This window comes from Chiloscyllium plagiosum, unplaced genomic scaffold, assembly GCF_037043375.1.
Source record: "Chiloscyllium plagiosum isolate Xiang-an unplaced genomic scaffold, Cpla_swu_hap1 HiC_scaffold_2, whole genome shotgun sequence".
Lineage (NCBI taxonomy): Eukaryota > Metazoa > Chordata > Chondrichthyes > Orectolobiformes > Hemiscylliidae > Chiloscyllium > Chiloscyllium plagiosum.
This window is the reverse complement of record NW_028270140.1, coordinates 13,504,986-13,520,258: the sequence shown is the minus strand read 5'-3', so window position 1 is coordinate 13,520,258 and position 15,273 is coordinate 13,504,986. Positions and strand designations below refer to the sequence as shown.

Sequence of the window (15,273 nt, the reverse complement as noted above, 5' to 3'; positions counted from 1 at the left end):
CAGATGTCAAAGCTCTGAGCATGGTGGGAATTTAAAATAATAGCAAAAACCACTAGAATTACTCAGCAGAGCTGACAGCATCTATGAAGGGAGAAAAGTAGTTTGCATATTTCAGGTCAATGACCTTTCATTACAATTGGAGAAATTCAGCAAGGTAAACGTGATGGGGGTCTGGTAGAAAAAAAGATACAAAGATGAAATGACAAAAGGATCGGTGGTGCAAGGTCCAAGGAAACGATAATGAGACAGAGAATCAAGAGTTGTCTTGAAGTGTGATGGCAGAAAAATGAACAGCTGCCAGCTGAGATGAAAAACATCAAAGTGGATCAGAAACCTACAAAGAAAAAGAAACCTAGACCTAGAAACTGGGAGCAGGAGTAGGCCCTTTGTTCTTTGAACCTGCTCCATCATTCAATATGACCATGGCTGATTGTCTACCTCAGGTGGCAACAGGGGTCAGAGTGTGAAATTGTTGAACTCCCTGTCAAGTTCAGAAGGCTATAAAGTAGCTAATCAAAAGAGAAGATGCTATTCTTTGAGTTTGTTCAGTTTCATTGGAGAGAAAGTGAGGTCGGCAGATGCTGGAGATCAGAGCTGAAAATGTGTTGCTGGAAAAGCGCAGCAGGTCAGGCAGCATCCAGGGAACAGGAGAATCGACGTTTCGGGCATAAGCCCTTCTTCAGGAAGGGCTTATGCCCGAAACGTCAATTCTCCTGTTCCCTGGATGCTGCCTGACCTGCTGCGCTTTTCCAGCAACACATTTTCAGTTTCATTGGAGCACTGCGGGAGGCTGAGGACACACAGGTCAAGGTGTAAGGGTGAGATGGATATCCAAGAGCATAAAGCCATGTTTGCACACTGAAAGCAAAGTGATGATGTAATTTGCATTTGAGCTCCCCTTTGTACAGCAGGTTTTATTGTGGAAAGCTACTCCAGTAATTGTCTGTATGAATACAGCCCAGCAGAAGTCACTGGGATTCAGTTAGAAACTGAGCTTCTCTTGTTAGAAATCCCCATTTTCCCTAAGGGGTTGTTGGGAACAAAGAGGTGATGGTTTGGACCAGGAATCTGGAAATTGTTAAAACAATGGCATGCCCTGAAAGAGTCCTAGATATAGGTGGGAGGAGAATGGACCAAGGAAGAAAAGGTAATTAAAACAAACCAAATTGGTTCAGTACTGTAGGAACAGGCTGAAATGGTAATTCCAACAGAGCAGTTGTGTTTGTGAATCTTGGAAAGAAAATAGAAACTGGGCCGATCAGGGTAACGAGACTTTGAGTTTGGAGGTCATTACTGCTTCTTCCAGAGGAGAAAGTGAGGACTGCAGATGCTGGAGATCAGAGTCGAGAGTGTGGTGCTTGAAAAGCACAGCAGGTCAGGCACATTCCGAGTAGGAGGAGAATCGAACTTTCAGGCATTCCTGATGAAGGACTTATGCCTGAAATGTTGATTGTCAGGCTCCTTGGAAGCTGCCTGACCTGCTGTGCTTTTCCAGCACCACACTCTCGGCCCTGCTTCATCCAGAGATCCTACCAGCTTCTTGTATTCAATATGTCATCCACTAGCATTCCGGCCTAATCCAGAGCGATACCACCACCACATACATGTTTCCCCTCCTCTCTGATTTCAGCATTCAGGGGAGACTGTTAGATCCCTAGCACCCAGGGCCATCCCCAAGATTCCCCCCCGTCTACCCGTGGCACTTAAGAGGAAATGTGAAACAATCTCTTCCACCTCCTCCCTCCTCACCATCAAAGGAACGCCTGAGTTGGGAGCAGAAATAGGCCATTTGGCCCTTCAAGCCTTGGCTGTCATTCAAGAAAATCATGGTTGATTTTTTGTGTTCCCAATTCCACATCCCCATCCAGCCCAGATAATTTATAATTCCCCTGTTTAACATGAATATTCAGTGACTGTCTCCACAGGTTTTTTTTGTCATAGAGATGTACAGCATGGAAACAGACCCTTCGGTCCAACACGTCCATACCGATCAGATATCCCAACCCAATCTAGTCCCACCTGCCCATATCCCTCCAAACCTTTCCTATTCATATACCCATCCAAATGCCTTTTAAATCTTGCAATTGTACCAGCCTCCACCACTTCTTCTGGCAGCTCATTCCATACACGTACCATTCTCTGTGTGAAAAGGTTGCCCCTTAGGTCTCTCTTATATCTTTCCCCTCTTACCCTAAATCTAAGCCCTCTAGTTCTGGACTCCCTGACCTCAAGGAAAAGACTTTGCCCCTCATGATTTTGTAAATCTGTATAAGGTCACCACTCAACCTCTGACGCTCCAGGGAAAACAGTCCCAGCCTGTTCAGCCTCTCTCTATAGCTCAAGTCCTCCAACCCTGACAACATCCTTGTAAATCTTTTCTGAACCCTTTCAAGTTTCACAGCATCCTTCCAATATGAAGGAGACCAGAATTGCATGCAATATTCCAACAGTGGCCTAACCAATGTCCTGTACAGCCACAACATGACCTTCCAACTCCTGTACTCCATACTCTGACCAATAAAGGAAAGCATGCCTTCACTATCCTATCTACTTGCGACTCCACTTTCAATATGCAACCTATGAACCTGCACTCCAAGGTCTCTTTGTTCAGCAACACTCCCTAGGACCTTACCATTAAGTGTATAAGTTCTGCTAAGATTTGCTTTCCCAAAATGCAGCACCTTGCATTTATCTGAATTCAACTCCATCTGCCACTTCTCAGCCCATTGGCCCATCTGGTCAAGATCCTGTTGTAATCTGATGTAACCTTCTTTGCTGTCCACTACAACTCCAATTATGGTGTCATTTGCAAATTTACTAACTGTACCTCTTATGCTCACATCCAAATCATTTATGTAAATGTCAAAAAGTAGTGGACACAGCACCAATCGTAGTGGCACTCCACTGGTTACAGGCCTCCAGTCTGAAAAGCAACCCTCCACCACCACCCTCTGCCTTCTACCTTTAAGCCAGTTCTGTATCCAAATGGCTAGTTCTCCCTGTATTCCGTGAGATGTAACCTTGCTAACCAATCTCCCATGGGGAACCATGTCGAATGTTTTACTGAAGTCCATATAGATCACATCTACTGCTCTGCCCTCATCGATCTTCTTTGTTACTACTTCAAAAAACTCAATCAAGTTTGTGAGACATGATTTCCCAAGCACAAAGCCATGTTGACTATCCCTAATCATTCCTTGCCTTTCCAAATACATGTACATCCTGTCCCTCAGGATTCCCTCCAACAACTTGCCCACCACCAATGTCAGGCTCACCGGTTTATAGTTCCCTGTCTTGTCCTTACTACCCTTACTGTGGCACCACACTAGCCAACCTCCAGTCTTCCGGCACCTCACCTGTGACTATTGATGATACAAAAATCTCAGCAAGAGGCCCAGCAATCACTTCTCTAGCTTCCCACAGAGTTCTAGGGTACACCTGATCAGGTCCTGGGGATTTATCCACTTTTATGCATTTCAAGACATCCAGCACTTCCTCCTCTGTAATATGGACATTTTGCAAGGTGTCACCATCTATTTCCCTACATTCTATATCTTCCATATCCTTTTCCACAGTAAATACTGATGCAAAATACTTGTTTAGTATCTCCCCCACTTTCTGCAGCTCCACACAAAGGCCACCTTGCTGATCTTTGAGGGGCTCTATTCTCTCCCTAGTTACCTTTTTGTCCTTAATGTATTTGTCAAAACCCTTTGGATTCTCCTTAATTCTATTTGCCAAAGCTATCTCGTGTCCCCTTTTTGCCCTCCTGATTTCCCTCTTAAGTATACTCCTACTTCCTTTATACTCTTCTAAGGATTCACTCGATGTATCCTGTCTTATACCTGATATATGCTTCCTTCTTTTTCTTAACCAAACCCTCCATTTCTTTAGTCATTGAGCATTCCCTGTACCTATCAGCCTTTCCTTTCATCCTAACAGGAATATACTTTCTCTGGATTCTCGTTATCTCATTTTTGAAGGCTTCCCATTTTCCAGCTGCGAACATCTGCCCCCAATCAGATTTTGAAAGCTGTTGCACAAATCTCTGAGAAGGAACAAATCCCCTCTGTGAAACAACAATTCGTGTGCACTTCTTTCAGTATAGCATACTATATTTGCTACTCAGTAAGCAGTCTACTGTATATAGGGAAGACCAAACTTAAACTGTTTGACAGTTTTGTGAGACACCACCTTCCATCTGCAAATGTGGCACTGAGCGTCTGGTTTCAGATTGTATTATTTTTACCAAATGCTTGATATTATTTTCAGACAAAGTTAAAGACATCGTGGGATGTTTAACCCAGGACTCTAGTCATGTTCACCACTTTAACATCTTGAATCCAATATTTCACTCTTGGGGTTTTGGATACAGATGTCTTAATTGAAGATGGTTCTATCTGTCTTCAACAGAAACAAATCTTAAGACTTCAATCTATTTCCACGGTGACAAAAATGCAATATTATTCACCAACCGCCATAACATATTCAGCAACTGCTGTGGCTAACACAGCCCATCTTATTCATTTATAGGATGTGAGCATTACTGGCGAGGCCAGCACTTACTGCCCATCCCCAATTGCCCAGAGGGCAGTTGAGAGTCAACCACATTGCTGTGGGTCTGGAGTCACATGTAAGCCAGGCTGGGTAAGGATAGCGGTTTCCTTCCCTAAAGGGCATTAGTAAACCAGATGGGTTTTTTTTTCCCTGACAATCAACAACAGTTTCATGATCATCATTGGACTTTGGTCCCACAGTTTATTGAATTCAAACCCCATGATCCACCATATTGGAATTGGAGCCCAGCTCCCCAGAACATTGCCTGGGTCTCTGGATTAATAGTTTTGTGATAACACGGCTAGGCCATCACCTCCCAGTACTTAATGAACAGGATACAGATTCATTAAAACTAAGCTTTAATGAAATTACTGAAGAACATTATTGTGTATTGTCACTTTGGGTAATTCTTCTCTTCAAATTATACTCTTTTTATGGTTATCTCTATTTATGATACACTCCTTAAATGGCAAACAGAACTTGGACTTATGTAGGTCCTTTTACAGCCTCAGGATGTCCAAAACCATTCCACAGTTAATACTTGAATTTCAAAGCATAGTCACTGTTGTAAGGTAGGAACAATTTATATACAGTAAGATCCAACAAACACTATATTTTCTAGAACAAAATTTGCTATTGAAAGAACAGTGAGGCAAATCACACGTGTCTTTCTGAAGAAGAGTCTTATCAAACTCAAAACATTAACTTTGTTTAAATCTCCACAGATGCTGCCACACCTGCTGAGTTTCTCCAGTGTTGTGATTTTTTTCAGACTTCCAAAAATATATTAGATAGAAACTTTTGTTAATAAGCAAAAAGGAGTTCAGATACAAATATATAAAAGCTGCTGTCTGAGTTGCGGTACTCCACTGTTAGATCTGCTAAGATTGTTTATCGATTTATTCTTTTATAGGATTTGTTGCTTAACTGAGTAAATTTAACACTGATTTCCTGAAAAGTCCTTAGTGAAGCAGATGGGTTTTTACAACAGTTGGCAGTGGCTGCATGGTCTCAACCAGGCTAGTACTTTATTCTAGAGTTTTGTGAAATATAAGCTGCAGATCTGCTATGGTGAGATTTGACCCCATGTTCCCAGGGCACTAGCCTGATTACAGGCCAGACACATTGCCACTAAGCCGTCACCTCTCCACAGTTAATTGGAAGGTTGTGGATCCATGAATTTCCATCCAGCGCTGACTGCAAACAACTTTCTTAACAGGGATATGTCCATTTTGAGAATCAGAGCTGGGAATGTTTGTTAATGAACAATGCTGCAAGGGGATCAGTGTTATTTCTTAAAATGATTGAACTCTTTCTGCAAATTGGTCACACCTACTTTGTCTGCAAAAATGACCCTGAGCTTCTGGTTGCCTGCTATTTCAACATAGCACCATGTTCCCGGGCCAACATCTGTACTCCAGCAAAACTCATTGCAAGCAGGAAGATTAACACCTCATTTGTAGCTTGGGAACCTTGCAACTTTCTGAACTCAATGTCAAATTCAATAATTTTGGGGCCTGAGCAACCTCCTCCAAGTGCTTACTCAAATCCATACACTAGGTCTTGTCTTGACATGGCAAAAGTAAGGACTGCTGATGCTGGAAACCAGAGTTTAGATCAGAGTGGTGCTGGAAAAGCACAGCAGGTCAGGCAGCATCCGGGGAGCAGGAAAATCGATGTTTCGGGCAAAAGCCCTTCATCAGGAATAGAGACCTCTTTTGCCCGAAAAGTCGGTTTTCCTTTCTCCTCCCTCCACTCCTCTACCTAAGCCATGATCAGTTCTGAAGAAGGGTCACTGGACCTCAATCATTAACTCTGCTTTCTCTCCACAGACATTGCCAGACCTGCTAAGCTTTACTAACAATTTCTGATTTTGTTTCTGATTTCCAACATTGGTAGGCCTTTGGGTTTTTTTTTGTTTAATGTTATTTCTTGGTGTGCTTCAGTGATGCTGCAGGTTTCAACTTAATGTCTTCTAATACCAAGTGAATGAGTAGCTGGCCAATTAGCCCAAGTTATTCCAAAGTGTAGCTGTTCCCAAACGGTCTGGTCTGATGAATTAGCTCATCATCCTGACTGTGTGGAAATTGGTATGTGGTCAACGTGGTCCTTTTTAGCATGAACTTATTTTTTTCATAGTGCAAATTTTTCTAACCCTGGTGTCGTTCTTTTTTCAGGTTCCCCTTATTATTACAGCACAGCAACCCGAGGGTCAGCACCAGCGGCTGCTGCTACAGCCTATGATCGTCACTAGCTGGTGGGAGTGGGGTGGGGTGGAGGCATGACCTGCAGGTAGTGAAGAAATTGTGCACTTACAACACATATCAATCAGGTCTGAGACAACAGGAAATGTGTGAAGCTCAGAAGGTCAAATGTGAACTTCCTGCAGGATAATCAAACTGGCTTTCGAAAGACTGCTGCCAAACATTTGTTCTAGTCATTGCAGAATGACTGAAACTACTGACTTTGGACCCACACCAATTGTTAACCAGGCAATCGATGGAGTGCATCCAGTTGGTAACAAAGAAAGACTGTTCAAGTTTCTTTTTGAATTAGGGTAATGTGGTTTTCAAAATGAGGGTAATATTTTATTCCATGTCATATTTTTTCTGAGAAATGATTTCAAACTGAGAAGCAGCAAAAGAACTGTCTATATTTAAAGATCATAATTTGGATTACTGAATCACTGCACTTACAAGTATTTGAAGACTGATGTGGGGAAGAAACAAACTGTAGAATAATTACACACTGCATCATATCACGGGAGCCTCAACCTTAATCCTTTGTGTCCTATAACAGCATCTGCTTTTTAAAAAGAAGCTTCTTAAAACATTTATGACTTCTGAAAAATTTCAGAAAATATTGCATTTTGGTCAATCCAGTTTGTGAATTCTAATTTATCAAATTTCATGTTTAGATTAAATCACTGTTGTATCAGTATTACAATATGATTTAGAAACGAAATTGAAGTCTTCCTGCATTCTGGGTTTAGAAGGCACTGAATCACAACTGGTCTTGCGCTGATGATAGCAGGCACACAGGATGACCATGGAAAACTAAGCAGGTTCTGAACATTGAGTTCAGAACTGGCCACTCACTTCCATTGTATCCATAAGTCTGGTATGATATGAGAATCACTCAGTACCAAATTCCTTTTTGAAACTGTGTGTATGCGCTCTCTCTCTTTCTCTCTCTCTCTCTCTCACATACCCAACACTGAAGACTTTGATGTTAATAGGGAGGTGAAAGGGATGCAGGGGGTGTAAGGACCTTGATGACTGTAACTCAGTAACACCTACAAGCAGAAGGAAGATAAAGTCATCTCCAAGTATTAGTCATGGGTCATATTTTTCAAAACTCATTCATGGGATGGCTAGGCCAGCATTTATTGCCCATCCCTAATTGTGCCAGAGGGCAGTTATGAGTCAACCATGTTGCTGTGGATCTGGAGACTCTTGTAGGCCAGACCAGGCCTACAAGATTTTAAAGGACATTAGCGAACCAGATGGGTTTTTCCAACAATTGACAATAGATTCATGGTCATCATCATTCGACTCTTAATTCCAGACATTTCTTTTAATTGGAACTTCCAATTTCAACCATCTGCCATGGTGGGATTCAACCCTGTATCTGCAGAACATTACCTGGGTCTCTGGATTAATAGTCCATGATAACACCACTGGGCCATTGTCTCCATTTGTGGGGGCCATTGTTTGGGATATGCTTAGAGGCTGGGGGTCACCACTGGAGGGAGTGGGATTTATACTGAGGGGTTAGAGCCATGATTGGGTGTTGTGAGATTGGGACTGTGTGGGTGCCTGCAGTAATGTAGGTGTCTGTGATGGGAGAGAGGCGAGCCTTTAGCCTGTTAAAGGTCCACTTCATTCCTTGGGTTGTCCTGCACACTTGCAGTGCAAACAAGAGGACAAAGCTGGAAGGATGTGGGGGTTGGGTGGTGGTAGCTCTCACCCCCAGATTTTGCCAGATGGGGGCAGTTAAAATTGGGGCGTGAATGTTTAACTCTTTGAGCTTTGCATATCATATTCAGGAACATAAGAAAATAGTTTTAAAGTGTTTATTTATTAAGATAATGATGAATTTTGAGATTTTTACCTTTAATTTTGTTAAACTTTTGGCACTAGAAACCCATAGTATGGGTTGGCTGAGGTGAGCCTGTGTGTTACTTCTTCACATGGAGTGATTGGGAGGTGGAGGTTGAGGAGTAGGTGAGGCAGATGGCACAAGTGTATTTACACAGAATCTGGATAAAGACTTGAGGGTGTAAGCAGTAGGAGAGTATACCAACGGAATAGATGATATACATGGAAAAAGGTTTGTGTGCAATATGGTCATCAGCACATATCAGTGAGTCTGAATTGACTGTTTCTGTGCTGTATATTCTGCATTGTGCAACGTGTTTGTGTGTTTTGGAATATACTGGAAGGGGACCCCATTCCCCCAAATAAAGTTCAGACATAGATTCATAAAATGCAGCCTGCTGTTCCTGAGTTAACACACTGTTACTTTATCTCTGTTTGTGAAGCTCAGACAATGGTTTGGTGCAGTGAGTAATTGTGTTGCCACTATTCTGTGTTGTTTTTCATGCATAAATTCTTTTGAGTTGTTAAAATTACTTTTAAAAGTGTTTTATTTTGAGAAATAGCTCTTAAATGGTTAACTCTTTTGCATAACATGTGCAATGTGGAGATGAGAACGGGGCTGTCTGAATAAAAGACCAAGCTGAAACCCTTGGGGAGAAACACACTTTCCCTTCATTACACGTGGGTTAGATTTGGGTTTCAAAGAACTGTGGGTGAAGACAGAAGATATTCCCACTTCTTGCAATGTTCACTGAGCTGGACTCTTCTGTAGAAGTAAATAAAACTGAAGTAAATGATGAGGATCATCTTATCCATCAAAACCTACTCTATACAATTGGTATGTTTAAAGAATGACTAGACATCCATTCAGCCCACAACCCAAATCCTCGACCCCCATCCGGGCAACTTCTCCACCAGCAATGTAACCCCCGAGAGAGGGAAAAAAAGAATGGTAAGAATAGAAGGACATTTAAGGGGGACAAAACTCTACAAAATATCTTTTGGATATCCTTAACTAATTGAAATTGCCCTGGAGAACACATTAACCATGTGTATGTTGTCACAAACCCCTATTGGACTTGATAACTTTTGAACAGAAAATGCAGTTAATAGCTGAAAGAACGACCGGTCAAAATTTCACATTTTTGGTGAATTACTGTAACAAATGACTAAAGACACTATTAACTGAACACTACCATTTTAGGTAATTATGCTTTAAATCACAGAATGGGATACCTCTACAACTACTTCTTAGTCCAACAGAGAAAACATACACAAACAGGTATTCTTTATAATTCTTTAATCATTATTCCCAGAATTAATCCAAAAGTGATTCTTAGCATCTGAGGGTTTATTTCCATTTTATTTCCTTTGAGTCTGAGAGCAGTGAGGTTTTTTTCTCTGAGACTCATTCTCTCACCAAAGCTGGGCTAATCTTCCAGTCTTGTTTGAACTCCTCACAACATATGATCTTTAACCTTAGCATAAACTTTTCACTTGCATTCCTGTGTAGAAAATCATAGTAACATTTTTGGCCTTGAGTTGGCCCTCTCCCATATCAAGCCAGTCTCAAAAATATTGTGATATTCAATTATGTAACCTGATCTTTACATTAGCATACTTCCTGGTATTAATGTGAATCATAGGGGTTTTCTACCTAGGTAGCAATGCTAATAAGCTATCCTTGAGAGCTCAATTCTTCTCCATCTTGCAACTGAATGATCAGCTTAAAAAGTAAGGTTACATGTTAAACCATTTTTGGGGGTGTTGGGGAGCTAGAAACTTTGCCTCTACTGTTGATGCACCGATCATTGTATGTCTTTAAGCATGAATATCCAGCACCTCCTTCCCTGTAAACCAATCTAAGCCCTCCTTTGATCTCTATCAAACCACCTAGGCTTACTGTCAGTCAGACTTCTGAACAGGTAATCGGACTCCCTTAATTTGACTGTAAATTTAAAGAAACAGTCCCAAACAGAGCAATCTTAGAAGCCTCTCAATTTTAGCAATATTAATTGGTAGTTTACCTGCCATTTATAAAGTACATTCTCTGCCAAGGTTAGAAACTGGCCCAACTCATCTTCTGAACATTGGTTATGTTGCCATTGTGTTCTCAGATGTCTCCTTTTTCTTGGGCTATTGGATAATGGGTGGGAAACTGCTCCTCCTTATCTGTGGTGGAAGTGTTGGCCATTTGATCCCACTCTCATGCTAGCTCAGACTGATAAACCACAGCCAGTGAGAATGAGGTAAAAGATATGGCAGATTTCCATTACAAACTCTAATTGACATTTAAATAGTCAGCAAATATGTGAGGTGTTACCAGTGAACTCCTGGGCAGCTTGTGCCAATTATTTATTTACTGATTTTGTACATGCAGTTAGCCAGCATAAATAACAGTCCTGTCATTCCTCTTTGTAGTTAGTGGTCTTGAATCCTCACTTGTGCTAGAGATCATTTCCTACAAATATTTTCTCATCAACCTGTTCAAAGATGTTATGACACCCCTCTGGAGCAGGTGAGACTTAAACCTCCTGGCTCAGAAGAGGAACTCTACCACTGTGCCACAAGAACCCTCAAGATTATTTCCTACAGGCATCTGCTTCAGTAGTCTGCAGTTGATTGTACAAGAGCCTCCTGTTCAAACTTTTGAATCAGCGCGCAGCATTAAGACTGAAGCAAATAGATCATGGAGTCAGTTATAACCAACTTGTCAGCAAGAGACTGAAGTGTTGCATCCTGGATTTGTACATTACCAGACCTTACTCTCCTTTCATTTCAATAGAGTAATCTCGGGTGAGGTGGAAAACCAGTGTTTCATGTGGTACTGTCAATATCCCAATGGAGGAGTTGGATTAAAATTGTTCCTATTGTCTCTGCAGAATTTAATGATTGTTACCATTTCCTATAAAAGCATGAGAAGTACTTCAGAAGCAAAATTAAAATGAACCATCAGTGTCCTTAAGCAGTCTTGCTCCCGAGCAGCAACAGCTAGAATGCTCTTCCCTGCTGACAAACATTTAGCCTAATACAATCAAATAGAAAATAAGAGGGATGTCAGAGGAATGGGTAGGATGTTTGATTAATGCCTGCTCATGATTCCATAACCCACAAGTGATCAGCAAACAGTGGGCTGCTCGGTTCACAGGTTGGTTACACTAAGTGTCTCCCAACTCCCCGAGATATATTCAGATGATGCCACAGGCAAAAATAGAGATGCACAAGTGAACATTGCATTTATTAAAATATTCATTTTAGTTATGTGGAAATACATGGGGTAACATTTCATCTTGTTCTATAGCATGTGAAGGATAATATGATCAACAACAGTTTATATATGTGAAAAAGATAGTTGGCTAAAGTGCAAAACAGGCTACTGATTTACTATCAAACAACTTGTGTGACTGCTGAAGGCCAATTATCCCCTACATTTTCTCTTTCACTCTTGCACACTTTTATACCTTTCTCTCACATGCACTCTGTCATCCATATTTACTCTCACTGTCACATCAGTAATCTCCTGGCCACCTCCAAAATATATTTGGTTAATTATGTAGATATTATATCAACACTTCCCAAATTAGTGCACATTCAGTGTGACTCTTCATCAAATTGGGTTCTGGAAGATTCCTGGGAGGATGGCATGGTTAAAATGGGTATTGCCAATTTCATACTTCCTCATTTAGTACAAAAACATTCAACCTTCACGTGAAATGTGAGGTACATATTATTAAATGGTCTGACAAGATTATTGACAACCTTTTTCATCCTGCATGTAGGGTTTTGGTCCTTTTACTGTTATGTGTCAGTGTCATAAGAGAGAAGAGGGACAGCCAGGACAGTCTAATCTTCTACCTATTTTGTGTGTTTCTACCTTTTGATGGAACGGTGGTGATGGGATTGGCAGAGAAACACTTCATGAACTGAACTAGCAGCCCACACCTTAACAATAAACCCTGTCATGCAATTGGCTTGAGGAATAGAGAGATACCAGGAGGGAAAGCAAGTGATTGTGAAAATGCACAAACTCAGCTCGTTCAGGAGGAAACCTGCCACTTTGAGTGAGTCTGTGTACAAAAGACTTCAGTCCTGTGTGGTTGACTCTTTGCATCCTTTTGAGCAGATCAGTTAAAATGAAGGGGCTATAAGTGTGGCTTTGTCACTGTCAGAATCTTGATCTTTGCTCAGCAATGATAAGGGGGAGAGATATTGTTTTTTTTTCTCCCTCAGAGATAAGTTACTCATCTCCTCCTAGGCATCTTGTCTGATTCACTTGTCCTAGTCATTTTATACCCATTTCAATAATTAGTCATTAATATGGTAAGTTATTAAAATCCAATTAGTGTTTTTCACTCCTCCCATTGATTTTAAAATATTTCTCTCTGTCCCTCGTTTGGTTTTTGCAAATTAAATCCAAAAGGGCTGAGGGTATGAGTTGCCTCAGACAATGGCAACTGGCATTTCACATTACCATTCTATATGCTACTAGGAGCTGCAGGGCACTATCACAGGTTGACTTGCTCCCCCCCACCCCAATCCTCCCTCCCTTTCTCTGTGGTTGCCCATCAGCCTTGTGGACAGTCTCCCTCATTGACCAGACAGAGATTAGGAACTCGACAGCTGGGCCTCTTGAATGTGATGTCTTGTCTGTTAACTAAGCCACACAGCATACTGGATGCACTTGAATGGTCCAGAATGCTGAGCACATCTTTTACTCTTGATAGCCTTTTCTTTTATCCAAGTTCCAAATGTCTTTCTACCTTCTTTAACTTCAGAATGCCCTCCCAAACTGGACTAGCTACACCCAGCAAGGGTGAGTGCGTTCGCATTTCAAATGTAAACTTAAAATACTTTTATGAAGAGCAACAATCAAAAGACAGTAAAAGCAGCTTGCAATTAAACAAGCAAAACTCAGTTTGTGAAATGCATAAGCAGTGCATTCACCAAAGGTCACTAGGCCAACTTAGAAACTCTGTACAGTAAATATTAAGTACTTCTTGTGAAAGTAATTGCCTTTGAAGGATGAAGACAAAAAAAAAGTTGTTTCCAGCAGGAAATGCTTCTTTAAACTCTGTTTTTCTATCTGTTTTTTGTAGGATGTAATTTACAGACTGAAATGAATTCTTGGTGTTTTTATTTTGTGCTGTGTGTGTTGCTTTCTGGTGTAATAACATTTGAATGTAATTACTGCAGTGCCAATTTGCCAAAGATATCTGATATTTTTCTTTATCATCATTGCAATACTGGGATTTGTGCTTTCTGTTCCAAGTAAACTGTTGAATGCAACCTGAGTTTTCTGATATTAGATTTAGCTAAAAGTACCATGCAATAAGATGGGTGTAGATTCAATGTATGTGTGTTTACAAGGATGATTGTTTGTGACCTGTTGATGTATGTAATCTTAATATAAGAATAATTATTTGTAAATATTTACTATAATTTTATTGGTTCATACATAAGAATATAAGTAAACTTTTTTTAAGTTCAATGTATTTATCCTTGGTCATCATTTGAAACATGGAAATTTTTCCAGTTCTATGAACTATACTTCCAGGTATTAAAAGCCTGGACAAAATTGAAAGGAGAGGGTTGAGAGTCTTACTGTATATACCGAAACTAGAGAATATGGGATTGCTATGCATGGATGCAGATAAGATTGGAAGGAGATTTATTACAGTGGTTCAGAATTGAGTCATTTTGTTGAAGTTTTAAGAATTGTTCCCATTGAAGGAGGAACAATAGTCAGAGAATCCAAATTAAAGATTATTGATATTAGAACCAGAAGCAAGATGAGAAGTTTTTTTTTAGTAAACGAAGTTATGATAGTTTGGAATGCACTGACTGTAGAAGCTGGAAGTGGAGTCAGCAGTGGTGGAGAATAGGATATCTTTCCAATTATGCGTGTGCAGATGTACAGCAAACACTTTTTGGATCTGGTATAGGAGTATGTCACAAATTTGTGTATTATCTTGGAAATTCTCTGAGATACTGCTGTGTTGGTCATAGCTACAATCTGGTTGTAGTCATAGGAAGGTGTCCTTACTGCCTCATGTCTCACTGTACAATATACCCCTGGGCGAGACAATAGGGCCCCCTGGTGATCTGAACTGCATGTTCATCTCTTTCATTCAAATATATGCTTCAACAATCTCCCCAGAGAGGAACCAAGCATCCATTTGGTGACATGAGGCCAGGTTGCTAAATTAATTTAATCCATAAATATGTGAACCTGCGCAATTTGTTCTTGCACATTATGAAAATATTGAGCTTGTTATACTTTCCCACATGGGTGATACCTAGTGGTGCTCCTTACACTTCAACATGATAGCAGACGTCTCTGGGCCTGATTCTGTTTCAGAAAAATGAGCTAACCTCCTCTGTCTCTGTCTCTGTCTCTGTGTCTATTTTGTAAACAATCTCTTTCTGCTTGCAGCCAGATCAGATCCTAGATTTTCCAATACAATGTGAAATGTTTATTGTTTTCTTCAGAACAGACTAATAAATTGGTTATTTACAATTTGGGAGAAACAATATCACAGCTAGATTATCAATGTATCCCTTAAGCCTTTGAAATAAAAACACTCAAACCCAATGGGTTGTAACATCGCTGAAAACA

At 40.7% G+C, this 15,273-nt stretch overlaps 1 protein-coding gene across 4 annotated transcripts in view; it reads left to right on the top strand.

The window, feature by feature from the left end:
* The window catches only part of pax5 (paired box 5), a 216,165-nt gene extending 202,022 nt beyond the window's left edge, over positions 1-14,143 (top strand). For all 4 annotated transcript variants that reach the window (XM_087994671.1, XM_087994680.1, XM_087994686.1 and 1 more), the window contains one exon: positions 6,735-14,143. In XM_087994671.1, the coding sequence (XP_087850797.1) occupies positions 6,735-6,811 (77 nt within the window). In that variant the 3' untranslated portion in view covers positions 6,812-14,143. The remainder of the gene's footprint in view (positions 1-6,734) is intronic.
* Positions 14,144-15,273: the final 1,130 nt, after the last annotated feature.